Source organism: Talpa europaea (genome assembly GCF_964194135.1).
Source record: "Talpa europaea genome assembly, chromosome: 4".
NCBI classification, from domain to species: Eukaryota; Metazoa; Chordata; class Mammalia; order Eulipotyphla; family Talpidae; genus Talpa; species Talpa europaea.
Genome location: NC_140070.1, coordinates 134904392 through 134931864, shown reverse-complemented (window position 1 = coordinate 134931864; position 27473 = coordinate 134904392). Strand labels below are relative to the sequence as shown.

The 27473-nt window shown below is 40.5% G+C and overlaps 1 protein-coding gene across 9 annotated transcripts in view; it reads left to right on the top strand.

Annotated features, from left to right (window-relative positions):
- Positions 1 to 27473, top strand: part of APP (amyloid beta precursor protein) — a gene marked incomplete at both ends in the record, with an annotated part of 251553 nt that overhangs the window by 89573 nt on the left and 134507 nt on the right. For all 9 annotated transcript variants that reach the window (XM_084232427.1, XM_084232423.1, XM_084232426.1 and 6 more), the window contains 2 exons: positions 18792 to 18904; positions 21013 to 21206. In XM_084232427.1, coding sequence (XP_084088553.1) covers positions 18792 to 18904; positions 21013 to 21206 — 307 coding nt within the window. The remainder of the gene's footprint in view (positions 1 to 18791; positions 18905 to 21012; positions 21207 to 27473) is intronic.

Genomic DNA, 27473 nt, shown 5'->3' with positions numbered 1-27473 from the left:
ATTCTATTGATTTATTGATTAGCTACATGGGTGTTTTTTGTTTTTTGTTTTTTTAAGATTTATTTATTTATTTATTTATTTATTTATTTATTTTATGCAAGCACTGGGTACAGTCAGAAGTGCGGGAGGGTGAGAGAATTCACCAGAGCCAGAGCAGGGAGCAGAACAGGCAGAAGGACCGAAGTACACTGCTGAGGGGAGCAGAGGGTGGCAGGAGAGGTCTGCGCGCCATGTGGGACCCTCCTCCGGTGGCCGGGGAGCAGCCGGGGATCGAACCGTCACTGCAGAGGCTGCGGGCAGCTTTGCAACCCAGCGCTCAACCGCTGCGCCACCGGGGAGGCCCAGCTACATGTATTTTTTCAAGAAAATTACCCAGTCTGAGTTTTCCTAAATCTTACCCTTCAGTATTACCTACTTTGCCAGAAATAGCCCTGTTTTTGTGTTTTTGTTTGCTCGCTTCCTCCCTTCCTCCCTCCCACATTGTGCCATATTGTTTTACATTTTATGTGATTCAGAGGCATAGGATCACACCTCCTCAGATGTGTGTCCTCACACCACACCCACCACCAAGGCACCCAGAGTTCCACCATTTATTCATTTCTTAAGGGTTTGACCGTCACTGATGAGCCCCTACTTCATCAGTGCTGGATTCCTCAGTCAATCATGTGTCTCTTACCTCTTTGCTGAAAACTTACAGTGAATTGTCTGTCAGGGGCTTATTCTCTTCTCCAACTAAATTGAGTAGGATCGGCTTCTATTGACTATTCCAAGAAAGTGTCCTGTTTTTGCCAGTTAAATAATTAGGACGTGTTTCTCATTTTCTACCTTTGTTTTCCTTTTAAGTTTTCTGTCCTAATTCTCAGTTGAGTCTAAATTCGTGGGTACCAATGAGCATATTTTCTTCAGCGGATTCTTTGACTTCATAAAGGCCTTTAGTCAGTAGATCCTTCATTTCATTTCATAGCCTCCCCCTATTATGCATCAGAGATCCCTGGACCCTCATGTCAGTCACCTGAACCCATATGCTCTTCCGACTTCCCCCATTGACTGCCCATTCACAGCCATGATTCTTGGTCGGGTGTCAGCCATTCCTTTGACCTTCATGACCTCCAAGTCCATCCACAGTAGCTGTTACCAGTCAGCCATCCCTTTCTTGCCAATGAATGAGCTCTTTGCTGCCTTTCCCATTGTTACACTCATCAGACACTTTGCTGTCCTTCACCTCTCAGTGATGTCTAACCCTTGATCATTGCCTTCTTCCTTTCATATTATTATTATGTGGCTGCTTCTCTCTTCTCCCTGCTGACTCTCATTCTTTTTCTTTGCCCCCGTTTTCTGCACCTTACCCAGGAAATCCTAGTATTGGTGTTTCATAGTCCTGGGTTTTTATTTGCCCACCACACACTCACTAGGAAACCACATTAGTGCACTGGTTTCTCAAAGGCCAGGCTTGATGATTCTGAGTCATTATATCCAAGCCAGGCCTCTAAGTATTTAGTGGTCATCAGACGCGATGTGACTCCCATATTGATGATTAGCCTGGTCCCTGAAGGGTGAGGGATTGTGGAACACTGCTAATAGCACAGATATTGGCTTTTAGTTTGCACGAATAATTCATTCAAGGTCTGTGCCAGTCTCCTTATCAATAAATAGTAAATGTGAGCTCAGGGTAAACAAAGAACATATATGAGCCTGGGATATGCCTATTTCATTTTTTCTTTCTTGGTTTATTGGACCATGTGGGATTAAAAAAACCTGTTTGAGTCAAAGAGTGGGATTATTTGCAGCTTTTATTAAAGCTTCCTGGACCCTTGATTTCATGCATAAGAATTAATTAGATTTGAATGCACTCATACTGGGCTATCACCATAAGCAAGGATTTTTGTTGTTGTTTTGCTTTGTTTTGTTTTCCTGCCAGTTAATGGCAACTAGCATTCAAGAGTATAATGAATTTAGCTTAAATTCCTAGGAAATATGGCTTTTCACATTTTTTTAATGTGAAGTGAAATATACAAATAAGTATATTTCTAGGTGTTTCCTAGAAATGAAAATATACAAATAAGTCCAATCCTCTCCACGTATTTGACTTTAAAAAAAAAAGAATTTTAGATACTTTAACTTACATAAGATTTCTTGCAAAATACATCTTCTTATATGGATGTGATCTCTGTTTTGGGATTAACGTCTTGTCCGATGAGGAGATCTTCTACTCGTACTCAAATTTATAACTGGGAAGAAGAGAATTAAATCATTTGAAAGCAAAACATGGAAAACTGTGCTGTTATTGAAATGTCCGTTCAGCCAACTGCCAAATGAGTGAAGACGGTGAGATGGTCCAGTGCTCAGAATCCCAAGACACACGTGGTACTTATGACTGTTAGTTGATGAATGTTTTTTTGCATAGGAGAACTGTTATCAGAGACGTCTTTTGTACTTGGTATAAAGTTGGCTGTTCAGTACATCGGCCCCGTTTTCTCAAAGAGGTTTCTTCCCTTGTATGGCCTTCCAAATACCCAATTTCTAAGGATTTATATAAATAGCCATCTCCCTTATATAGAAACTGAATTAAAAGCTGGGCTTTGAGACATCCAGACAGTGAACATCAATTCACAAAGAAACACCTAGAATTATCCCACAGTTATCCCAAGGGTCAGGTGAGGAGAGGGAACAGACTCTTTGTTGCTTTTGACTGGGAGAGGGGCATCTGGGACTCCTTGGACTGCATTCACCCATTAAATGGGTCACTTTGAGAGTCCCTTGGCCTTTACGTGTGCTTCCTTTGATAGGAAGTTTGCCTTGAGCCAGAAAATGACAAATCACTTATACTTTTCCTGGAAGATTCTGATAACAGATATTGTTACCAAAAATCAGTCTTTCCTTATCATTTCCCCCCAAACACAGCATTTCCAGGTTAAAATAACCAAGACCCTAAGTATCATTTTCCTTTAATCGACATTTTCGTCATCTTTCTAATTTTAAAAGAAAGATGCTATATTATTTGGAATGAGAAATAGCCTAAAATGACCTCCTGTGATTATAAGCCTCAACCACACACAGTTTCCTTATTTATGATGTGAAATCTAAAATGAGAAATGTGCCTTCTTGAGACATTTTTTATGTATCTTCTCTGTGCCAATGGGTCTTACTTTGAAAAGCTATTTAAGATGGAGTTTGATTGAAAGACTGGACATCTGCATGCCTGGAATGCTTGCTCTTCAAAATATTTGCTCCCTGGAGAGGTCAAGTGAAGATGGAGTTTTCATGTGACTTTCATTGTTGACCAGAGAGATGTGGGGTAATGGATTGGGGCTTTGGCACAGTGCCCTGCTTGAGAGGGGGTCAGAAAGGTCAGAAAGGAGGGCTAGGCACCCTGTTCAAACAGGAGGAAATGGTCTGAGGATGTTCGAAGACTGAATGCACCTTCATTCTACACCTTGGCTTTCTTGCTTAAGGGAATGTTTTAACTGCAGCATCCAGAAATGCGCTGCAGCCTGTCATAATAAATATTTAAATGATTTTGCATCTAAACAAATGCATCCGCTCTTTGTCTGCTGTGTAAAATTTGAATGACACTTGTATTCTGTTGGAAAGGAGCAGACATTTTCATTATAAAATCCAGCCAAGCAGAAAAGTAGCAAAGTGAGCAGAAATTTTCATTTACATCCGTGATTGAAGTTGCAGTTATAAAGGAAGATTACTAGGTTCAAGAATAGCCTTGTTCTCACTCTGTTATGTGACATGGGGGTTTTGTCAATACTAAAATAATTTTTAATTTTTTTTTGTGTGACTGAGGAAGGACCTGGTCAGTAGCCCCATACACTGGATATCTTTTAGCTGAACTAAGATTTTTCTAGGGTTTTTGGAGTTTGCGCTAAATACATTCTGTGTCCCCTTTATTATCCAATAAATAACCCAAGTCTGTTACTTATTGGTTATAATGTGGGCTTTCTGTTCCATCACCACAGAGATTCACAGTAATTCCTTAGCTCTGACTTGTGAGTATCAGCAGGTAGAGACAGACAATTCAGCTGGACCTAGAAACCATCATAAGACACTGGATTAGGGAAGGGGGATCAGAATTTTCCAGGGGGAGTTTCCTGCTAAATAGTTTGTGATACACCTTTTGAAAATCTTAACGTAATTATTTTTTAACCCAAACCGTCTTCCTTAGAAGTACAGCAATTCAATTCTTTCAGTTCTCTCGGGAGTGATAAGCCCTGGCAAATTGACTTAGAATCGTGAGACTAAGCCTTGTTTATAAATCAGAGTGGCGATTTCTAAGTCCAAGTGGCTGGATAACGGGGAGCGATTCTAAGTTAGATGGGATCCAGCCCCACTGGAAAGGTTGCAAATGGAAGTGAGTGATTTCTAAAAACATTTTTGTTGAAGAGCTTGATGAATAAGGTATACTTACTATATTTTTTAGTCTATTAGATATTGTATGGTTCTTCCCAAGACAGTGTTGCTGATGCAGTGCCAGAATGCTAAGCCTTTGCTTTGCTTTGCTTTGCTTTGCTTTGCTTTGCTTTGCTTTGCTTTACCAGAGCCTCAGAAATTTAGAGGAATGTTCTAATACCAGTAAAATGTGCTGAATTCGAATACTATAGGCTATTCATTTCCTGGCTACCTCTTTTATTCAATGCTTTGATCTCTTTTTTTCTTTCTCATTCTCTCCTTTTGGTCTAGTTTTACATCTTTTAGACTCTAAACTCTAGAAAGTTAGTGACAACATCTAGTCCTGGGTAGGAAACACAGAGCAACATCTAGGCCGGGGTAGGAGACAACCCCATCGAATTCTAAAGCTAGACGTTTCAAGGCTAGGGTATGAACAAGAGAATCCAGAAGGGATTTTTAATAAACTGTCAAGGAGCACACAGTGGCCGTGGGGCATTGGGATCTCACACTTAGGAGAGGGACAGGCTGGGATAGCCTCTGGGCATCGGAACCCATGGGTGGTAGCTGCTTGTGCACAGGTGATGATTAGATGTGCGTGGACCCTAAGCCAAACTGGCAGGAAATTGAAAAGAAGGCAGTAAAACCTCCTTTGCTGACCTCACAGACTGACCAAGAGTCCAAGGACCCAGGGATGAGCTTTTGCAGTGGATGTAAATGTCACAGGGGGTGACGTGGAAAGGTAAGTTTCTGTTTAGCAGGTGGTTTAATGGAGCTCAGAATTTTCAGAACCTCTCTACACGCAACATGATCTAAAGTCCAGCTTCAGAAATATGGGTAGCTTGAGTGGAACAGAGATACCATGCATGGGAACAGAGACATGAGTCAATGATTCATGTTTATTGGGAAAATAGAACATCACACAGTGGGAGAGGGATCTGGTTTCTATGATTGCTTCTGCCTAGGATACATTTTCACCCAATGGCTTACTATTCTTTGCAGCATAGTTCCAGGATTTGATGTTCAGTTAGCTAACACTTGATTCTGGTAGTTTTGGTAAAAGCAATACCTTCGAAGTGGGTGTTCAGACTAGAAACAGCAACTTTAAGGCTGACATTGAGAGTAAAGGAAGTTGTTGGTCTCTTGGGCATAGATGATGTGTCTTAGTGAGAAAGTAGGAGCAGAGGGGAAAGGAAATGGTCTTACTCTTTAGTTGGAGATATTAACACATGAGTCAGTTAGAGGGGAAGAACAATTAGCTGAATTTAGAGAACAGGAGAATAAGCACTTTCTGTTGATAGAAAGCTAAAGAGGATGACCAAAAGTAATATAAGTGATGTGGTAGAAAATGGAGAGTGACTAATTATAATAAAGTAAAAATCAAAATCAACAAGCAGCTATAAACCAGAGACACACTATGGGGCGGAGGGAGGAGAGGAAGGATTGGGGTCAAGATAGGGGGGTTTTGGGCCTCCCCGGTGGCGCAGCGGTTGAGCGCTGGGTTGCGAAGCTGCCCGCGGCCTCTGCGGCACCAGTTCGATCCCCGGCTGCTCCCCGGCCACCAGAGGAGGGTCCCACATGGCGCGCAGACCTCTCCTGCCGCCTGCTGCTCCCCTCAGCAGTGTACTTCGGTCCTTCTGCCTGCTCTGCTCCCTGCTCTGGCTCTGGTGAATTCTCTCACCCTCCCGCGCTTCTGACTGTACCCAGTGCATGAATAAACAAACAAACAAACAAATAAATAAATAAAACATGCCTCTATTTAAAAAAAAAAAAAGATAAGGGGGGTTTGGAATTGTATGGGGAATATAACCAAGATGAAAATACATACATTGTGCAAAAATGAAAAATGATGTAAAAAATACATAAAATTAAAAAAAAATGAAAGTGGAGAGTGAACTTCAGGGCTGAGAAGAGACATTGCATTTGTTACCATTGACCTTGAAAGGAGATTTGCAGAAGGTTGTTGGAGCAAGGCCAGATGGCAGTGGTTTGGAAATTAAAAATGAGATGCTTGAAAGTGACAGTCCACAGCGCTGTTGAGAAGTTTATCTGCGAAAATGCCTCTTCCTGTTTTGATTATAGCCTACGTCGTGCATGGATTTTGGAGGACGGTATGTGGAAGAAACCTGCTGTGTATTTTTACCTCTCTGTATAATTTAAGGTTTTGGTAATAACGGGTGGTTCGCCTGTCTCACTGTGCATCAACCTGATTGCTATTTTGTTAGCAATTATGTGGCTTTTTAAAAGCCCCCATATATAGCCCTAATTAATTGCATCTTTAAAGCCTATCAGATGATGAATTTTTAATAAGTCAGAAAGACAGGGAAATGCTAGGAAAAAGCAGCCAGTGAGGCTGTGAGAAAGAGAGAGAGAGAGAGAAAGAGAGAATGTGCCTACAATAACTGTGTTTTTTTTTTTTTTAATAATCACATCTCTCAAAATACAGACAACTGCACTAGGTTATATATGAGTAAGTTTTGGTGTAAAGGAAAACTTACTTAAATTTCCATGTCTCAATCATCTAGATGAAATTCATGAATACAAGTTGTTATATGAAAATTTCAGAGAGAAATGGGGGAGGGAGCAGGGGTTTGCTGATGACTAGTGTGAGCAGTAGTAACATATCAAATACTAGTGGTTTCCTCTCTGATTCCTCTCTGTGATGAAAATATATGGTATTTTGACAGTGCCTTAAACAGTGTGTACCTTATTCTCGGTGAACCCAACTTCATGACTTATGATTTTCCTGTCTAGGCCTGCATCTTTGGTTTCTCATCTCTCATCCCAGGAACTTCAACCTGTCCACATTCAGTGCTTTCCTCCCCAAAAGATAGTCGTGATCTCTAAAATTTAAGACTGAACCAGGACTGCCCAAAGGTGGCCACTGTGTGCGTTTGGCTATTGTGCCCTTAAAATGTGGCTGGTGCAAAGGGACAGGGGTTGTGTAAAGTGCTTGACTTTGATTGCATGTTGAAATGATTAAGTTTAGGATCTACCATTACTAGAATTGATTTTATCCATTTATTTGTACTCTGTAATGTGGCTGCTAGAAATTTGAATCTGGTGATGGGGTCAGCCTGTGTTCCTGATGCATGGTCTGCACAAGCTGTTTTGGTGCAGGGCGGCGCCTCAGGCCTCCTGGGAGCTGGTGCAGGGTGCTGTGCAGGAACACTCGTAGTAGTAGAGAGGCGCTCTTAAAAGTAAACCAAATCGTGTCAGTTTTTGATTTGTTTTCTTGTCCCTCATCCTGCTTGAACTTCGGTGGCCAGAAGGCATTGTAGGCATTGCCTTTTCATTTCTGAGAGTCATCCATGATGGCCCTGTGTTACTGTGCTTTTCTGTCCCCTTGTAGCCTCACATTAAGAGTGCGTTCAACCCTGTTTTGTATATCCTATAAGTAAAGAAAAGATAAAACAGGAACAATTTGATTCTTAGGGGTAAGTGAAAATGCAGTAAAGTCTTCCCTTTTTTTCTATTTGATTTCTCTCCTCAGGTGCAGTCCTCACAGATCTCCCAACACCATAGCACCCGTGATCCATCATCACAGTCCCTTGTGCTCTTCCCTCCCCTGTTTTGACCTTTCCTTTCTCCCCCTCCTCTGCTGTGTGCCTTAGATCTGTGCTCAGCTTGCAAGTTTTATCTCTTTTCCTGACCCTTTATTTGGTTTCTCTCGATTCTACTTATAAGTGAAACCATCTGGTATTTTTCACCTACTGGTATGTGTACATGGTGGAATATTATGCAGCAATGAAAAAAGACAAGCTTGTCATTGGCAGTACTCAGTACTTAATTGGGGTGCATCTGTGGTGCTGGGCACGGGCTCATGGATCAATGGAGGGCAGGAAAGATTTAATGGTGTTTTTTAAAACATAAAACAAGTCAGTCATTAAAAAGATGAATGCTGCATCATTCCACTTACATGAGGCACCTAGAGTAGTCAAATTCAGAGTGAGGGAGAATAGACTGATGACTGCCTGGGGCTGGGGGACAGGGAATGGGGAATTGTTTGTGTAGCTGGTGCCGAGTGTCAGCTTTGCATGGCGAAGAGTCTGGAGATCAGTTTCACTGCACTGTGAATGTGCTTCACAGGCCTGAACTGCACACTTCCAAAGGGTTAAGATGCTCAGTTCTGTTGTGTGTATTTTCCCATAATTACGAAGCCATTGTAAGACGTATTTTATAATGCAACAACATGTAACAACAATAACAAAAAAAACTTAATAAGATGAGTGATATTGGAGTTTCCTAAGTAGACCCTTGCTACTGAAGGAACAGCTGAAGGGACTCACTTGGGAGCTTGTTAGAAAGACAGAATCAGACCCACCCTAGACTTGTCCAATCAGAAGCTGCATTTTAATAACTCCCCAGGCGATGGGGATGCACTTTAAAGTTTGAGAAGCACTGCTTGATCATCATTTCTCAAAGTGTGGTCCACAAACCACCTGAATCACCTGTCTCTGGGGAGGTGTGTTTTCAGAACGCATCCATCAGGTCCAGGTGTTGGGGCTACAGGGAGGTTGGATCCCCTTGCTGATCAAGCTCCCCAGGTATTTCTGAAGTGCATTAGGTTTGGAGAACCCCCTGACCTGGGAATATTTCTTTTCGTAATTCTATCATGTTGAAATGACTACAAGTATTAATAAAAATGAGTATGACTCTGAGTCACGCTTATCCTATAAGTCAGGATACCAAAAAGATGCAATAGAAAGACCACTTGTTAAGTAACTAATACTGGCTTGGTTATGGAGAGAGTAGTGATTCAGATTTGATGAATATTGCAACACTTCGCAGCGGGAGTGAGCACTACAATAGAGTCGGGACCCAGAGTTGAACCTCGTTCCCTTCTCTTTTATTAGCATTGCAGTGGGCTAGGATGCCTCCTTGTAAGGGAATTGGATCATATGATCAGTTACTTTTATATTTCTAAGAAAAGGCTAAACTTGGAAAGCAAAGAAACACTTTGAGTATTGATAATATGTGTGATTGCTCTGAAATTTTTGAAGTTTTTAAAAGAACTTAAGTGCCACACAGTCATGAACTCTTAAATCAGAGAAGATTGGCTAGAAAATCTAAAACCATGCTGCTAGTTATAGATGCCATAGAAGAGAGGCCCACAGTGGTAAAATCTTTATAATTCTACTTTTTTTTTTTTTAGTTATAATTTTATGGACATTCTTTTGAAGACTGGAATGTTCAAGTGTGTCCCTATTACCTGAAATTTTATATGGGGTCTTCAAAATTTTTCATCAGTAGACTTATAGCTTTTTTGTAAGTTTAGATTCATGGAAAAATTGAGAGTCAAGGCCAGAGAGTTCCCATATATGCTCCTTCCCAGTGTCCCCTGGTAAGCAAACATCTTACACGATATGCTACATTGTTATGGTAAATAAATCAGTTTTGATTCACCCCTCCCCCATCCTCCACGCATTGTTCAATGTCTGAATATCTAAATAATAAGACAGAAGGATTGACTTGTACGTTGGTGAGGCCTCTTAAACGCTGTAAAATGGATTTATTATTTGTAAAGTTCATACTTTGTTCAGATTCCTTAGTTCTCACTCTTGTCCTTTCTCTGTCGTAAGATTACGTGCAGGAAACCACCCAGCATCGAGTTATCATGTCTTCCTGGTTTCCTCTTGGCTGCGACAGCTTCTTCTACTTTCTTTATTTATAATGACCTTGGCAGTTTTGAGTTTAATTATACTTTGCCTGTTTTTAAATAATAATACCCTGTATTTAATAATAAAACCCTGTATTTAATAACAATAGCCTGTATTTAATAATAATACCCTGGAAGGTATTTCTTAGACTGTGTCTCTGTTGGAGTTTTGTTCTGCTTAGGTGCACCTGTGGACTTGTGGAAGGAAGAGCACAGAGGTGAAGTGCCCTTTTCATTTTTTGCAAAGTAAGGGCACATATTATCAAATGACCTGTCAACACTGATATTTCCCTTGATCACTTGCTGGGGTGGTGGCTGTCAGGTTTCGATACTGGAAAGTTACTTACTCCCTGCACCCCCACTATTGGATAATGTGCTCTTTAGAAGGGAGTCACTATGCATGGACCATAGGAGTGAGGGATTTAAACTTCACCTCTTCAGGGACAGAGTATTTATGTTAATTATTTGAAATTCTTCTGCTCAAGGAATTTGTAAACCCCCCCCCACCCCCATCTACTATCTGTCTCCATCTAGTCATTTGGATATGGATATCTATACTTAGAGTTATAACCCATTACTACGATATATTTATTATTGCTCACACTATTCCAGCCTGGAACATAGGAAGCTCTTTTCCATTGCTCCTGTCTTTACTGTACATGCCTTCTTTTTTTCTCAGTAAGATGCTCCAGACTCATCTTGTATATTTTCTGCCCCAGTGCTAGAGTCAGCTGTTTCTCCAAGAAGCACTGGTTCCTTTTCTTGGAGAATAATATTTAAAACTAAGATCTGGACTCTAGGTGTGCTCATTGCTACTGGAATGCCTTTGTTTTAGCCCCTACATACAAGACAGTGTATTTGTGTATCCTCACCCTTATAATTTATGTACCTATAAATATTGCTCCAGGTAACCCACTGTCTATATAACCTAAATATGAGTTCCTCTTCATGTCTCCAACTTTAATATGTTATCACATGGATATTCTAGCTCTATCCCTTGCTTCTCTGTAAATTCTCCCTCCTGGGAAACCTGTCTTCAAAATGTCTAACATCTGTTTATCTCTGTTTCATTCCTATCTTTGCATTAGTTTCATTATTTTAAGAGCAGTGCTATTCCGAGTCTGGATTGAACATTAGTTCTGTTATTTATGTATGTATGTGAGATTGGGCTTCATTCTCTTGAATGAATCACCAAGGATTTAGAAGAAAGTTTTAGTTTTTCACTTCTTCTTCCTTTACCCTATCTTGATCCCTTTATTTTCTGCCATCTGGCAAATAGTTTTGACGTTAAGATGCCACCTAGTCAGTTCTCACTATTGTCTGGTAATAGTTACAGTGCATTGTTGGCAAGCCCTCAGTCCCATCTTTAAAAAAAAAAAAAAAGATTTATTCATTTATGCATACAAGAGCTGGGGTGTAAGCCAGAAGTGTGGAGGCTGAGAGGATTCCCCAGAGACAGAGAGGGGAGCAGAATAGGCAGATCTACTGAAATACACTGCTGAGGGGAGCAGTGGATGAGACAGGAGAGGTCTGCTGCACCATGTGGGTCAGCTCTCTGGCCGGGGATCGAACTCATGCTCCATGGCTGCAGATAGTGTCATAGTGCTGAGACTTCACCAGCAGGGAGGCCCCCCAGTTCCATCTTAAAGAGGCATGAAATTATCCTTTTGTCTTCTTTGAGAACCAAATAACTACCCACTCAAGCAAAACCCACACAGTTACATCATATGGAAACTTTCTTGAGGAGTGTTGTGGCCACTTACAGTTTTCTTCCCAGAAAAGTATGCCTCCCAGAAACATTTCCCAGCCTGTTGTTAACATGTGAAAGTTTCAAAATATCAGTACATGAGCAAATTCAAGAAAAAAAAAAGGGAAGAGTCTGAAATGGGTAAAATGCAAATTTCCCTGAGTAAACATTGGACTGTAGTTCTCATTTTGATATGCACTTTTGTGGGAGTAGAGGTAAAAAAGCTCTTAAATCCTAACTATTCTACTTGTCTGACTATTCTGCATTCATGAGGAAAGATCAGGAGAGTCTTGTTCAATCTTTTTCTTTCATCATCAGTAGAAAGCACCTGGAAGCTACTGTTATAGGAGCAGGTTGGGTCGCTTAGACACACTTCTCTGTGTCTAAGACCTCATTTGCTCCTTCAGATTCTAGCTTCAGATGATATGGAGCACCTGCTCCTGCTCACTGCCTCTGCTGCTCTGTCTTGGTCCAAAACATTGACATCTTCTACCTAGATCACTGCCACAGCTCCCTACCTAGTTTTGTACTTCTAGTTTTGATGGCTAGGGCTTAGAAAATTTGGTCTGGGCCTCCCTGGTGGCCTAAGGGTTAAGTCTCAGCACTATCACTGTGATAACCTGAGCTCCATCCCTGGCCAGGGAGCTACCCACATGGCACAGCAGACATCTCCTGCCTCCCTGCTGCTCCCCTCAGCAGTGTATTTCAGTAGATCTGCCTGTTCTGCTCCCCTCTCGGTCTCTGGGGAATCCTCTCACCCCCCACACTTCTGGCCTACACCTCAATTCTTGTATGCGTAAATAAGTAAATAAAGTCTTTTAAAAAAGAAAGAAAGAAAATCAGGTCTGAGTCTCCCTGCTTACTCAGAGCACCAGGCAGAGTGTGGGCATTGTTTAGAACCCCATGCAATCCTGCTAACTCCTGACTCTCAGACTCCTCCTGATGCACTGGTCTCCTTGCTGTGCTGTGGTCTCGCCAGGTAAACTTCTGCCTCAGGACCTTTGCACATGTCCCTTCCTCTGCCTCTACATCTCTCCTCTGCTTCTAGATGGTTTATTCTTCACTGTCTTCAATCTTCATCAAATGCCATATTTTCAGTAAGTGAGGCTTTCCCTGAAGACTCTGTTTAAAATCCCAGTCTCCAAGGGAAAAAAATCCCTATTTGTTTCTACTTTCTCTCTGTAATCTTTATTCCCATCTGACTTTTTTTTTAATCTTACCTTACTAGAAAGATTTTTTAAAAACTTTTCTTACTAGAGTCCTTACAAGAAGGGGGGTGGTGGAGAGAAAACAAAGCAGGAAGGGGCCCAATGGACTGGTAGAAGACAGGGGGTGTCTTGGTGGCAGGTGTGGTGTGGTGACATGCATGTGAGGGCGTGCAATCCTGTGCCTGTGAATCACATACAGTGTTGTAAGTGAATGTCACCTCCATCAAAAGAGAAAGGCAACATAAAGAAATTAAAAGGTATATTCCTATCTTTGAATTTCACAGTGTGGAAGACTGTTATTTACACCATAATATTCATTTCCACTTATTTTCTAAGAGAATCCCAGATTATTTTGCTCATGATACAAAGTGCTCAGCTGAACATACATCTGCAGATGCCCAGACAGCTAAATGTGGTCAGATAACTTAGTAGTGGAGGGGGTGTCCCTTCGTGTAAAAAGGCAAAGCATCATTAGGGCAAAGAACAAAAGAAAACTTCCATTCCTTGACATGTTCCTGCTGTTTCCTGCCTGAAGCCTGGACATGAAGTCTTAGGCTTTTTGGTTATTTTATGATTACAAAACTTGGGGTCAGAAGTTAACATGCTAAGCTTGTAAGTACAGATGGTCCCTGCAGCCTGGCTTAGCAGCATCTGTGGGTGACTGGATCACACCCCGTCTTTCAAGGGCTATTTATCGTGGGTGCTGTTCTTTGCCAGAGAATGCACCCCCAGCAGGTTTATATGACTTGCTGGCTAATTTAAATCTAGTTTGTCATTGAATTGACCACAGTGTACATTATAATAATTGAAGTATTGTGTAGTCAGAAGTACAACTGCTTTTATAAAAGCCAAAGTGAATTTGCCTGTAAATAAGCCATTTTGACTCGAGTTTAAATGGCAGTGAGGGGAACCCCCATTCTTGGGGGGATGGAGAACCAGTTCTCCTGGCGGTTGGCTCTGTGGGTGAGCAATTTGGTCTGGGCGTTCTCCCTTCCATCTGTACAACGAAGTCATTTGACAGTCTCCTCAAAGACCACCAGAGAACTGGAAGATGGAGGCCTGCAGAATTTCGGCATCATTGTTCACCTTGCCAAGACATTTAAGTGTTTCCATGAAATTTTTTTTTCTTTTTCTTTTTTTTTTAAATAAATTTTATTTTTATATTCCCCATACAATTGCAACTCCCTTATTTTGACCCCAATCCCTCCCTTCTCTGCCCCCCATCCCTCATAGAGTGTCTCTGGTTCATAGTTTTTCGTTGATTTTGATTTTCACTTTCTTATAGTTATTCATTTTCCTGGTCCCTTATTTAAGTTTTCTAGATTCCTGCTATGAGTGAGACCATCCGGTATTTTTCTTTTTCTTTCTGGCTTATTTCGCTGAGCATGATCCCTTCCAGCGCCATCCATGTTGCAGCAAATTGCATGTGTTTATCTTTTTTGAATGCTGAGTAATATTCCATGGTGTATATGTACCACATCTTCTTGATCCAGTCATCTATTTTTGGGCATTTGGGTTGTTTCCAAAGCTTAGCTATTGTAAACAGTGCTGCTATAAACATAGGGGTGCAGGTGTTCTTTGGGATTGATGTTTCTGTGTCCTTTGGGTAAATACCTAGGAGTGGAATTGCTGGATCCTATGGAAGCTCTATGTTTAGTAGGTCCAGAAATTGCCAAGACTTTTAGCCAAAAAGCCAAACTCAAGTCTTGTTTTATTAGCTTTGAAAATTTCCTTCCAGCTGGTGTGTGTATGTGTAAGTGTGTGTGTCTGTGTCAGTCTGTGTATCAGTATGTTTGTGTAATATAAATTGTGTACTGTTTAAACTAGAAACCAGGTTGTGTGATTATTGATAAATACATATGGTCTACAGTGATGAATATTCACTGGGGTGAAATGATCCCAAATTTCATCATTTGGCATAAACAGGAGCATGATTTTTCATTCTGAAACTTAATTTATTTTTGCTTTTTGGTCTCTTTCACTTGAATGCTGGTAAGAGTTGGTTTACCTGATAGAGAGCTGACAAACAGAAGATCTTTTAAAAAATAAAAGTGCACTCGTTCTAGATAAGGTCTCTGGAGACACATTAATATACTTCATTTTTTAGGGTAATTTTAGTTTCAGAATAAAACTCAAAAGTACAGATTTCTCACATGTCACCTGCCCTATTCTGTTTTTTAAAATAATTCTCTCCGAATTAAAAAGGAAAAAAATATAAACCACATTGAGCTCATTTGCGAGAAAGCACTCATTCCTTTTCACCACATTTCTCAATTCTTATTAAAAGATTTTAACAGGTTATTGTGATTTAATTGCTTCACATTTCTGTTGTGTCACATTCCAGGATGTTTCATCAAATTTGAAAGTAATGTAAGTAAGGCTGTAAAACCACAGTTTGTTGCTAAATTTATTTTAATGTTAGAGAACAATGAGTTTTCTTATTGTGCTGTGAGCCCTGAGGGCTTATTAGAGAACCAGTATTAATCCTTTGAAAAAGCAATCTCACTTGGGGGGCATTTATTTCTTGGTCATATGCATATTAGAAACTTAAGAGCATCTTTACAATACTAAATGAAATATCATTTCACAAATAAAAAAACCTATCCTTTTAAAAACTAATGACAGTTCTTTTCATGAACATAAGATTTTACCAGTAAATATCTTTCAGTGACTTTGGCTTTGTGTTCAAATCTAATCCTCAGCAGGTTGGCCTAAGGGCCAGTGAAATGGAACTCATTGGCATTTGACAGCTGTTTTTCATTTTATACCCTAAGAACTCAGGCCAACTTGAAGAGAGTTTAAAATCTGCTTCCGTTTGTCTTGTGCTTGACCAGACACTTGAATTTTCTGTTGATTACTTATAAAATAGCAAACCTTACTGATACTTTGGACCTTGCACATAATGGCAACATGGCTTGGTTGACCAGAGTTAGCAAGTGAGGCATCTTCAGGCCAAACATCACATCTGATCTCCCGGAGCTTGAGAGCTGAGACACGTTGGGTATCAGGTATTCTTGCCAGCAACTATGGTTGACCTCAGAAACCCTTTGGATTCCCCAGGGGGTTGATGAGTTGGTTTTGGGTGAGATCACCTGTCTAACCTGGATTTTTGGGCACCCCCTGGTAATCTAGTGATTAAGATTTGGTGTTTCCATCTGCATTTTTGGGGTTTATTTTGGTAGTAATCATGTTAAAGTAATGTGGTATCTCTTACATGATTTTGCTATTTCTTTCCTTTTTTTTTTTTTTTTTTTTTTTAAAGATTTATTTATTTATTTATACAAGCACTGGGTATATTCAGAAGCGTGGGAGGGTGAGAGGATTCACCGAGCCAGAGCGGGGAACAGAACAGGCAGATTGATGAAATACACTGCTGAGGGAAGCGGCGGGCATGGCCCGAGAGGTCTGTCGCACCATGTGGGACCATTGCCGGTGGCCGGGGATCGAACCGGCGCTGCAGAGGCTGCAGGCAGCTTCGCAGCCCAGCGCTCAACTGCTGCGCCACCAGGGGAGGCCCGATTTTGCTATTTCTTATTGTTTATCTCTGAAGCTAGGTTATAATTTCTTGCAGGTAGGTAGCTCTGAGCCCCTTTCTGGGCTGGTATTTCTCCCCTGAAAAGTGGGATGTGTATAAGAGGTCCACTGTGTGGCTGTTATGCAGCTGAGATGCAGTGAGGCACATGGAATATCGGCCACCCATTTATATAAAGACAATGAAAAGGCTTTTTTTATCTTGTCATGCTTTGAGCCTTTCTCTCTCTTTATGGTGCATTTTAGAATATGTCCTGTAGCATCCTATGAAAGAAAAAATGCATTGTCATCTTTGCCGGTATGTGGACAACCTATGCCCCTGGCTTAGTCGGGGGTGGTTTAAATCTGTTCCGGTGTCTGCATGAAAGATTATAGTGACCCACTCAGCAGTGTCTCTGCTCTCGTGGACTCACTGTGCCAGTCCATCCTTCACTTGATTGAAGAGTTTATCTGAAAGCAAACTTGAGCTTGCCAGCCCTGTTTACAGCATCTTTTGAGCTCTGATACTGGAGTCCAGCATCTTTCTCCAGCCTCACCTCCACTCAACTCCACTTTTGCTCCAGCCACAGTGGCCTCCTGCACAGATGTGCTTTGCCAGCTCTTAGTTCTCGCTGTACGAGAGGGTCCTTTCACACTGAATTGCCTTTTGCTATCCATCCATTTTTCCCTCCAGTGAGGTCATATTGGCCAGAACTGGGCCAGAAGTTGGGGTGAGAATGGTAAACAAGATAGATTCTGTCCTTACATCATGGGACTTCTAGTCATTTCTTCCCTCATGTTCTCCTCCTCATCCACTTGAACTCATCTCCAATGTTATTTCTATTTTGAGGTCTCCTGGGTCACCCAAACAAATTTATGTACTATGTGGACCCAGCACTTTCTTCATCTCTGTTACAGCATTTTATTTTTTCAATCATCAACAAATATTGATTGACTACTGTGTGGAGAACCTGTGCTAAAATATTAGGGATAAAATTTTTAGTACACTACAATTTTAGTTCACTGAAAATGTAGTGAACCAAAAAAAAAAAAAGAAAGAAAAATTAAGCTCATAGCTTACATGTCAGAATGATTCCCTCTTTCACCTTCATTAGAATAGGGCTTTCTTTCTTTCTTTTTTTTTTTTTTTAAAGATTTATCTATTTATGCATTCAGGAACTGGGGCACAGGCCAGAGCTGTGGGGGGTGAGAGGATCCACCAGAGACAGAGTGGGGAACAGAACAGGCAGACTGACCGAAGTACACTGACGAGGGGAGTAGCGGGTGAGTCAGGAGAGGTCCGCTACACCGTGTGGGCTGCCCCCCGGCCGGCTGGGGACCGAACTCACGCTGCAGAGGCTGCGGTCAGCCCCAACCCCTTGCACCACCGGGGAGGCCCAGAATAGGTCTTTCTATAATGTCTTTAGTCTGCAATACCCAGAATACTAGAGATGATTTGCATGGTATGCTTTTGAAGTAAACTCTGTGTATGTAAATACGTATGCTTCACGTTTATAAACATGTGATACAAGTGCGTACACACAGACTTTTTGTTTAGGAAGTAGAAAAATGCTAAAACGTCTGTTAGTTTACAAACTGTATCCAGTGGGGAGGAGTCAGCAATTGTTTACATCGTTTCTGCTCAGCAGATGGCCGGGGCAGTGTCCGTCTGTGTTTCACCCTTGTTGAGATGGAGTGCTAATCGATCCTATAGTTGAGCAGCTTTACAGTAGAAGATACGTATTCGTTAAATAAAGATGCCACTTAAAACATGAAGGAAATATCTTTCAAAGATTTGTGTATTTATGCATACAAGAGCTGGGGTACAAGCCAGAGATGGGGTTGGTGAGAGGCCTCACCAAAGACAGAGTGGGGAACAGAACAGGTGGATTGACTGAAGTACACTGTTGAGGGGAGCAGCGGGTGAGACAGGAGAGGTCTGCTGCACCATGTGGGTTGTTCCCTGGCCGGCTGGGGATCGAACTCGTGCTGCAGTGGCTGAGGATGGCTTCATAGTGCTGTGCTTAACCCCTTGTGCCATCAGGGAAGCCCCATGAAGGAAATATCTTAACCATCTAGGTGCAGTGGGTCAGGGCCTAACCTGCTGAAGGAGACAGAACTCAGCCTTGTAAAATAAAGGTCCTGGCCTTTCTCTGGCTGCTTGCTTTGTCATTCACAAAGTCGTGTGGCTCCTGTAAAGTCTGTGTGGACTGTCTTTCCTTGATGCTCTCTGGACAAGATGGAGGAATGACATAAGTGTTTTCCTTCCTTGCAGTTGGTGAGTTCGTGAGCGATGCCCTCCTCGTTCCCGACAAGTGCAAGTTCTTACACCAGGAGAGGATGGATGTTTGTGAAACTCACCTCCACTGGCACACTGTCGCCAAAGAGGTACCAGAACTTCCATTTCTTTCTTTGAAAGGCACGGTTTCCTGGGAACCATCACAGTTGCATTTTAGGGAGTATTTTGAGACAACAATTATATTGATAAATAAACTTTTTTTAATTATTATTTTAAAAAAATCCAGGAATATTTACGAGACAGCTCAAAATATCACTTTTTGATATTATCACCCTAAAACTGTTCCATCCCTTTGATATATTATGGCAATTGTCTAATAAATGATATATACTTGATTCTTGAACAGTGTGGGTGTAGGGGGATCAGGGATGCCTGCCCCCAAGGAATTGGAAAATCCACTTGTGTCTTTTGATTCCCCCAGGACAATCAGTCAGCCTTTGGCGTTCTTGAAGATCATCGGTTTCATTTGCCCCTTGTACACAGCTCAGGTCCCTGAAGAGCCAGTTGTCAGTAGCTGCAGATTCAACCAACCCATATCTTTGAATCTGTGAATTTGTGAATATGAACAGTGTCAGCTGTGTTTAAGAGCAAAAACAAAAATAAAATACTGACAAGTGGACCCTCCTAGTTCAAACCTATGTTATTCAATGTTAACTGTAATTTTTTTGTAGCTCAGTCGGTCTCCTAGAATTAGGGACCTTATATGGTGGAGTGGTTCTCAAAGCTGGGGTCAGTTTTGCTCCATTTTCCCTCCCTGGTACACATGTGAATGTCTGGAGACATTTTTGGTTGTCAGAGCTGCAGGGAGTGGTGCTATTGGATTGGTGGCTGAAGGCCTGAGATTCTACAAACATCCTTCAATGACCAGGACAGCCTCCTGCTCCCTCCCCCAAGAATTATCGTGTTGGTCCAAAATTTCAGTAGTGCCAAGGCTGAGAAACCCTGATTTAACCAGTATATCATACCCTTAAACTGTTAGGCAGAAAAGTATCACTTAAGATCTAGCATTATTTTTGCCTGTTATAAAGTAGTATGTTCAAATTTACTGTAAAACAAAATGTTCTTTGTATAAAAATGTCTTCGGGTGGTTTAAGAACTTACCTTAAGAAAGCAAACCAAATCATGTAAAGCCCAGCTACCCATCTGGTAATTTCATTTCTCATTTCTTCTTGAGTTTGTTAAATAAGTTCTTCATTACTAGAAAATAAAAATGACTCATTTCCCCCGAGGTCACAATGCACTCTGTAATATTTTCATTGTTTACCTGCATATTGTGAATTATTCATCTTTCTTCTGCCACCAATGAATACTTTCAGAACTTTATGTTAATCTAGATTTGTGCAAATTTTGTAAAGCCCAAGATAGCAAGAAAAGATATTGAAGGAGAAATCTCTAATGACTATAAGGTCTGATTCATAGTGGAAGATAATTTCTTCTCGTCTCAGGATTGTTATTCTGGATGAGAGCCAAGAGAGAATTTCGAGAATAAGGTTCAAGTGAGAGAAACATCCATCTGTAATGGAGGTGGAAGCGAGTGGGGGATATAAGGGAGCCTTGACAGCTTCCTGATATGCTAATGAAGCCAGATAGCTTTGATTTTCTGGTATTTATGTACTCATATAGTCTCCTACATTTATTTCCCAGTTTCCATTCCTGTTGTTTTAATAAACTGCTATGCTGTAGCACCTTACTTAAATAAGTAATAAAGTTAAAAAAATTCAGAATATCAAATTAACAAAAGAAGCTCTGTTGAGGGGCCTCCCTGGTGGCGCAAGGGATTAAGATGCAACCTATGAAGCTATCCACAGCCACTGCAGCACGAGTTCAATCCCTGGCCAGGGAGATACCCACATGGTGCAGCAGACCTCTCCTGACTCACCCACTGCTCCCCTCAGCAGTGTATTTCAGTCAATCTGCCTGTTCTGTTACCCACTCTGTCTCTGGTGAATCCTCTCACCACCCACACCTCTGGCCTGTACCCCAGTTCTTGCATGCATAAATAAATAAATCTTTAAAAAAAAAAAAAGACAGAAACTCTGTTGAGTGGATTCTATTAAACCACTGCAGAAGCAAATGATTCTTTCCACTGTAAAATAGTGATATAGTGGGTATGTGTGTTGATGATTAAACTTGGTATTTTCTTAGAATGAGAGACGGCTACCCCACCACCCTCACCGTTTTCTCCTCGCCTTTGTAGACCTGTAGTGAGAAGAGCACCAACCTGCATGACTATGGCATGTTGCTGCCATGTGGAATTGACAAGTTCCGAGGGGTGGAGTTCGTATGTTGCCCACTGGCCGAGGAGAGTGACAACATCGATTCCGCAGACGCAGAAGAGGATGACTCAGATGTCTGGTGGGGTGGAGCAGACACAGACTATGCCGATGGGAGGTAAGGGAGCCTTTGTGTTGGGCCTCGTTTACCATTTGCTTCTGTAAATGTACCTACCTCTGCCACTCCCGTGAAAGTTTGCTTTTATGGGAAAAACTAAAAACAAAAAACATCAACTCCTTTTGTGACTATGGACTGCTGTAATGGATCAACCCTCACTGAGTTAATTTGAACTTTTATTTTCATCTCAGGAGTTGGGAATCAAAATTCTGTTGATGATGTAATAGGTCACTGGTAGTCCTAACAGAGAATTGAAATCTGAGTGATTGACATGCATTCTGTTTTGGTCTGTAATTTAGAAATAATTTGACACTATTTTGGGATACTTTTATCAGTGATTAGCTAAATGTGAATTTTTGTTAAGAAAGATTTGGTTTTATGTTTTGTGTGTGTGTGTGATTTATGTGGGTTTTGTGGGGGTTTTTTATTTTATTTTATTATTTTTTTTTTGCCTCTTTTCCTTTGTGAACAAAATCAGAGACATTCATAAATGTTTGTTAAGGTTTATTAGCTACCATTGGATTTGTGATTGTTAAGAAATATATTTTCACCTCTTTTTCTTTGGGCTTTTAATCCTACACGTTATTATCTGATTCTTATATTTAGATAAAGACAAACATCTATATTGAAGTCATGAAATGATGAAATCAGAATCTTCGGGATAGAAAGGCCATCTGATTCAGTCATCAATTTCATGTTCTGTTTTACCCCCAAAGCTAATGACGATCATATCCTACTTGTTTCCTCCATATTCTCTCAGCTGTCCCCTAGAACTATAGATTTCCAAGCAGAGCAATAAATATAAATTGGAAGATTGATAATTATTACTAAAAGTTTTATGACTTTTATAATTTGGGCACAGCTTTTTGAAAATATTTTGTAGAATTTTTACACAAATAATATATTTTACAAATATATTAGTATCCATGTGCACTTATGAATCCTATTTGTCATTTCTTATCTATTTATAATGCATGACTTCTTTTCAGTGGTTATTTCTTAATTTAATCAGGACTCTTTTTTTGGTAGTTAACCTCTTTTGTCTTTCCTTGTTAACAGCCTTAGAAAATTTGTGTTTAGTATAACAGGGCAAAAGTTGAACAAACAAATTATAAATAACAACAGGAAGAAATAAGCAAAAAGTCAGCACTATGGTCATAACATTCTTCTAGATTTGTAAAAGTTTTAAAACTTAAATACTATAAATTCACCTTTTCCTGGGGTAGGAAGTATTGGTGGTGGATTTGCCCATGGAAAGCTTCTGAACTGCTTCTCCATATAATCAGTCATTTGGATTCTGGGCCATGGCTGGTCTACACACATGTGTTCCATGTGCCAAATGTAGAAATGTCCACTGGCTCAATTCTGTTGATTTAGTTGTTACTTGGTCTAAAAGTTGGAGTTCCTCAATTACTGATTTTTTTTAATAGCTTCTTCATATTCTTCCTAAGTTGTATTTAGATTTGAAAGTTTCAGAGTCCTTTTTTGAAAAAATTCTTGATACCAGAGCTTTCCCTATGCATCCAGTATGAAAAAGGGAAATTTGACAAAAATATCCAAAAATTGGAAAAAAATCTTTAAAGGGGAAGTTGAAGATGGACAGTGTGTTCCGAGGCTCTTGGATATTTATCTTGCTCACTTCCCTTGACTGAATGAAGTAGGACTGTGTGCCAGCTAAACAATCCAAATAATGCCAAGTAAATAAAAAAGCTCCTGCACTGATGTCAGACTTTTAAGGGAGTAGCTGAGCACGGCAGCCCTGTGTCACGGGTTGATGGCCTGCATTCCTGACCACCTGTCCACAGGGGATTTGTCATTAAAAAGGGGTGCTTTTGCTTTATCCTGAACGTGACAGGGTTTCTTAGGTTTGTACCCATCTAGCACATTTTTTCTGTCTTGTAAAACCTCCATCGTAGTGTGACTAGATTTCAATGTGCCCTGATCTTTTCCTCTGGCACCTCTTCCAACTTCCTGACTTAATGTTAATTACTAACGTGATATCTTATGAAACCCTCTCTGTGGCCCTCTCACCAGCCCTGGAAACAGACCCACGGGGCTTCTTGTTCTTGCCTTGAGTCCCTCATTTATTTGTAACATCATTTAGTAGCTGATTATACTGCTCCTCTCTGTCATCTTTGTTACAATCGCCAAACTGTAGGACACCAGAATACCATGTTAGCACATTTTTTCCCTTTTAATTTACTGTATTACCTCCTATTAGGCAGCAATACAATTTATTATCTAAACCATATTTGACACTGGGATCACAGTCATAAATTAAGGGACTCAGACAAACCAGGTCATATGGTTGCCCTACCTATTTCTGTCTTCAGTTATATCATCATCCACGTTGACACCAGTTGAAATGCTAGCCAGCTCCTTCCTAGTCACTTTCATTTCAATTCCGTGTCTGCTGTGTGCACACAGGCATAATTCCAACCCATCATCCTCACTTAGAAATCTTGCATCTGCAAGGTTTCTGACTTTGACATTCTTTTGAACATCATCTTCTGATCACACACACACCTACAACACTCATGAGGTCTCACTGAATTTCACCACTTCATAATCATCTTCCCAGTTTTGGATTTTGGCTCATTTCTTTCTCTCTCTCTCTCTCTCTCTCTCTCTCTCTCTCTCTCTCTCTCTCTCTCTCTCTCGGAGTCACTTTCCTTCTAACCAGTATGGACCCAGGTAGAGAGTCATTTTTATATATTCATTTGGAATCCTGGGCTTGTTGAGACCCTTTATATTTTCTAAACATATCTTTGTCAGTTTGCCATGTCAGAGAAAAATTAATTTTCCTTAATTGCTTCTGAGTTTCAAAGGTTGATATATCAGCTATGTCATGTTGTGTAACCTTACCAGTTAGTTTCATTTCTTATTCATGCTGTAACATCAGCTGAGGTCTTTATGTTACTTGATGTACCTATCATCATATCCTCTTTCTTCTAGCAGTTGATCCAAACCAACTCCATTCTCCTTGGTTCTGAGCATCTTCCTTCAAGTAGGTTTTATCCTCCCTTTTATGATTATGTTCTATCTTAGCTTCTGATCACCTGCACTCCCTTTCTTGGATTAAAAAAAGAAATTATTCATGACATTTTTTTAAAGCATAGTTTTAGATTTATAGTAAAATTGAGTAGAAGGTGCAGAGACTTCCTATGTACACATACTTAGCCCCCCATCCTCAATAACCCCTACTAGAGGGGTACATTTGTAATAGCTGATGAACCTACACTGACTTCAGAGTCACCCAAAGTCCATAGTTAATATTCTGATTCACTCTTGGTGTCATACATGCTGTAGCTTTGGATATATATGTAACATATTGTCCATCTTTATAGTGTCATGCAAAGTATTTTTAATATGTTTTCACTGAAATTCCTCTATGCTTTACCTATTCATCTTTCCCACTCTCCCAACCCTTGGCAACCAGTGATCTTTTATTGTATCATCATTTTACCTTCTCCAGAATGTCATATAATGGCTTCTTTCACTTAGTGACATGCATATCTTTCTGTGGCTTGATAGCATGTTTCTTTGTAGTGCTGACTAATATTCCACTGTTTGGATATATCACCATTTCTATATCCATTCACCTACTGGAGAGTTGTTTGCTTTCATTCAAAACTTGGAGACAGATATAAACTTCAATAAAGAATTTAAGCCCCCCAAACAAGTGGGACTATAGCAAACTAAAAAACTTCTGCACAGTGAAAGAAGCTATCATCAAAATGAAAAGACATCCTACTTCATGGAAGAAGGTATTTGCAAATCATACATCTGACAATGGGTTACTACCCAAAAATCCATAAAATGCTCATAAAACTAAACAACAAACAACTGGATTAAAAAAGTGGGCAGAGGTTCTGAATAGACACCTCCCCAGAGAAGACATATAGATGGCCAAGTGATATGTTCATCATTTCTTATTTTTAAGAAATGAAAATCGAAACAACATTGTATAATCACCTTATTGATATCTCACACGCAAGAGAATGGCTATTATCAAAAAGACTAAAACATGTGCCTCCAAAATTTGTACAGTTTTGAAAATCAATGGTAAGTGATACCCTTGTATTAAATAAAATATAAAACTTGGAAGCTGGCAAGGTGTCCTTCAGAAAGGGAATGGATAAAGACTTGGACCGCAGCTGCTATAAAAGTCAGTGTAGGTTTTCTGGTCTTCTGGGTCAGTGCCAAGGAGCTGGACTGCTGGGAAGACACCAGGCCATCTCCCATGTGTCTGTCCTATTTTGCATTCCTGCCAACAGTGGATGAGAATTCTGTTCATGCACATCTTCATCCGCATTTGGTATCATCTGTGTTCTGGGTTTTGCTCATCCTAACCTGTTTAATTTGCATTTCCCTGTTGACATAGGGCATGCAGCGTATTTTTTAAAGATTTATTTATGCATACAAGAACTGGGGTACAGGCCAGAGGTGCAGGGGGGTGAGAGGATTCACCAGAGACAGAGTGGGGAACAGAACAGTCAGATTGACTGAAATACACTGCTGAGGGGAGTGGCGGGCAAGTCAGGAGAGGTCTGCTGTGCCATGTGGGTAGCTCCCTGGCCGGGGATCGAACTCATGCTGCAGTAGCTGTGGATTGCTTCATAGTGCTGACACTTAGCCCCTTGCACCACTAGGGAGGCCCCTGCAGCATCTTTTTTAATGCTTACTTGTGATCTACAGATCCACTCTAGCACTTTCAATCTCCCTGATCTTTTGCTCCTTAACCTCTACATAAAAACCTGCTGTTTCCCCACTACCAAGGCCTGAGTTTTGATCGTCACTGACCTCCTCCTAAGACTAACTTCCTCAGTTACTCCTTACATCTTCAGTGCCTCACTTTCTCCTGTTATTAACCTTCTACTTCTTTGTATTCTTTCTTCTAAGACTCATTTCTCCCTCCAATTGTATTCCCATTACTAGCATTCATTCTACCTTCCCCAAAAAAGCATTTGTGTACTCTCTTCCCAGATAATTCTTCCCCCTGCCTTACTAATCCTCTTATTAAGCTCCTCTAATCCTGTTGACAGCTGGGAGGATATATTCACTGGCTCCTGTTGCCTATAGAAAGGTCCAGATTCTCCAGATTCCCATTTCTTGACCCCAGCCTGCATTTTCAGCCTTAGCCACACTCCTCACTCTGACTACCAACCTCCCCAAATACTCAGACTTTTTTTGTTTCCACCTTTTGGGGCCTCACCTGAAAATATTTTTCCATTTTTACCAGATGGTGTTATCAAATCACAGAGTATTTATCTGTTCTGGAATGCTCTATCAATTCATGACCTGGAAAACCCTATATTATTCTTCAATGTTCACCCAAAAAGATTTACCAATTGCCCCTTGAAAAACTGTTTTCCTACATTTCCCTTGCTTTTCCTTTGTATTCTTCTTAAACTCTTATTCCTAAGTGACTTTCTGTGTCCATATCTCTGTTTACCTGCTGTGTCCATACCTCTGTGTCCATACCTCTGTTTACCTGCTAGAATCCAAACTACAGTCCATGTACCCAGTATGACTTTACATACATATTGATCTTCAAGAAATACCAGTCAACTTGAATTTTTTTTAAACCTTTTTCTTAGCTTCTGAAAAGGACTCTGAGGCCCATAAATGGATGTCATAGAACCTCTGTGCTTAAACCTGAGCTCTGATAAAAATATAATGTGAACCACATACATGCTTTATTATTTTCCAACATCTACTTTTAAAATCGTAAAAAGAAATATAATGAATTTAATTTTAATTATGTATTTGTTTAATCTATTATATTCAAAAGAGTCTCATTTCAAGATGTAGCCAATATAAAAAAGTCACTCATGAGCTAAGTCTCATTCTTTTTTGTTTATCTTTCATCTAAGACCTTCAAAACCTAGCACGTTATACCCACACAACACATCTCACTTTGAAAACTAGTCACATTTCATAGTCACATCTGGCTAGTGACTACTCTGTTGGATAAAAGAGCTCTAAATACTTGAGATTTCAGTCACTCTTTATTTTCTTTAAGACAAATGGTTTTTAAAGCCCAGTAATATATTCTGAGTTTAAACTCTGAATTTTTTATTAGTTTCTATTTGAACTTATATATTTAGGATGTCAGGTGTCTTGGATCATTTCATTTTTTAGCATGTTTTTCTGTTATCCCTTTGGGCAGGTGTGCCTGCCTTCTTTTGGCAAAGCCAGTGGGCAAAGCCAGAGAGGCATTGCATCACTGACCCCACAGAAGCCGGACTCCTGCCAGCTGGAGCC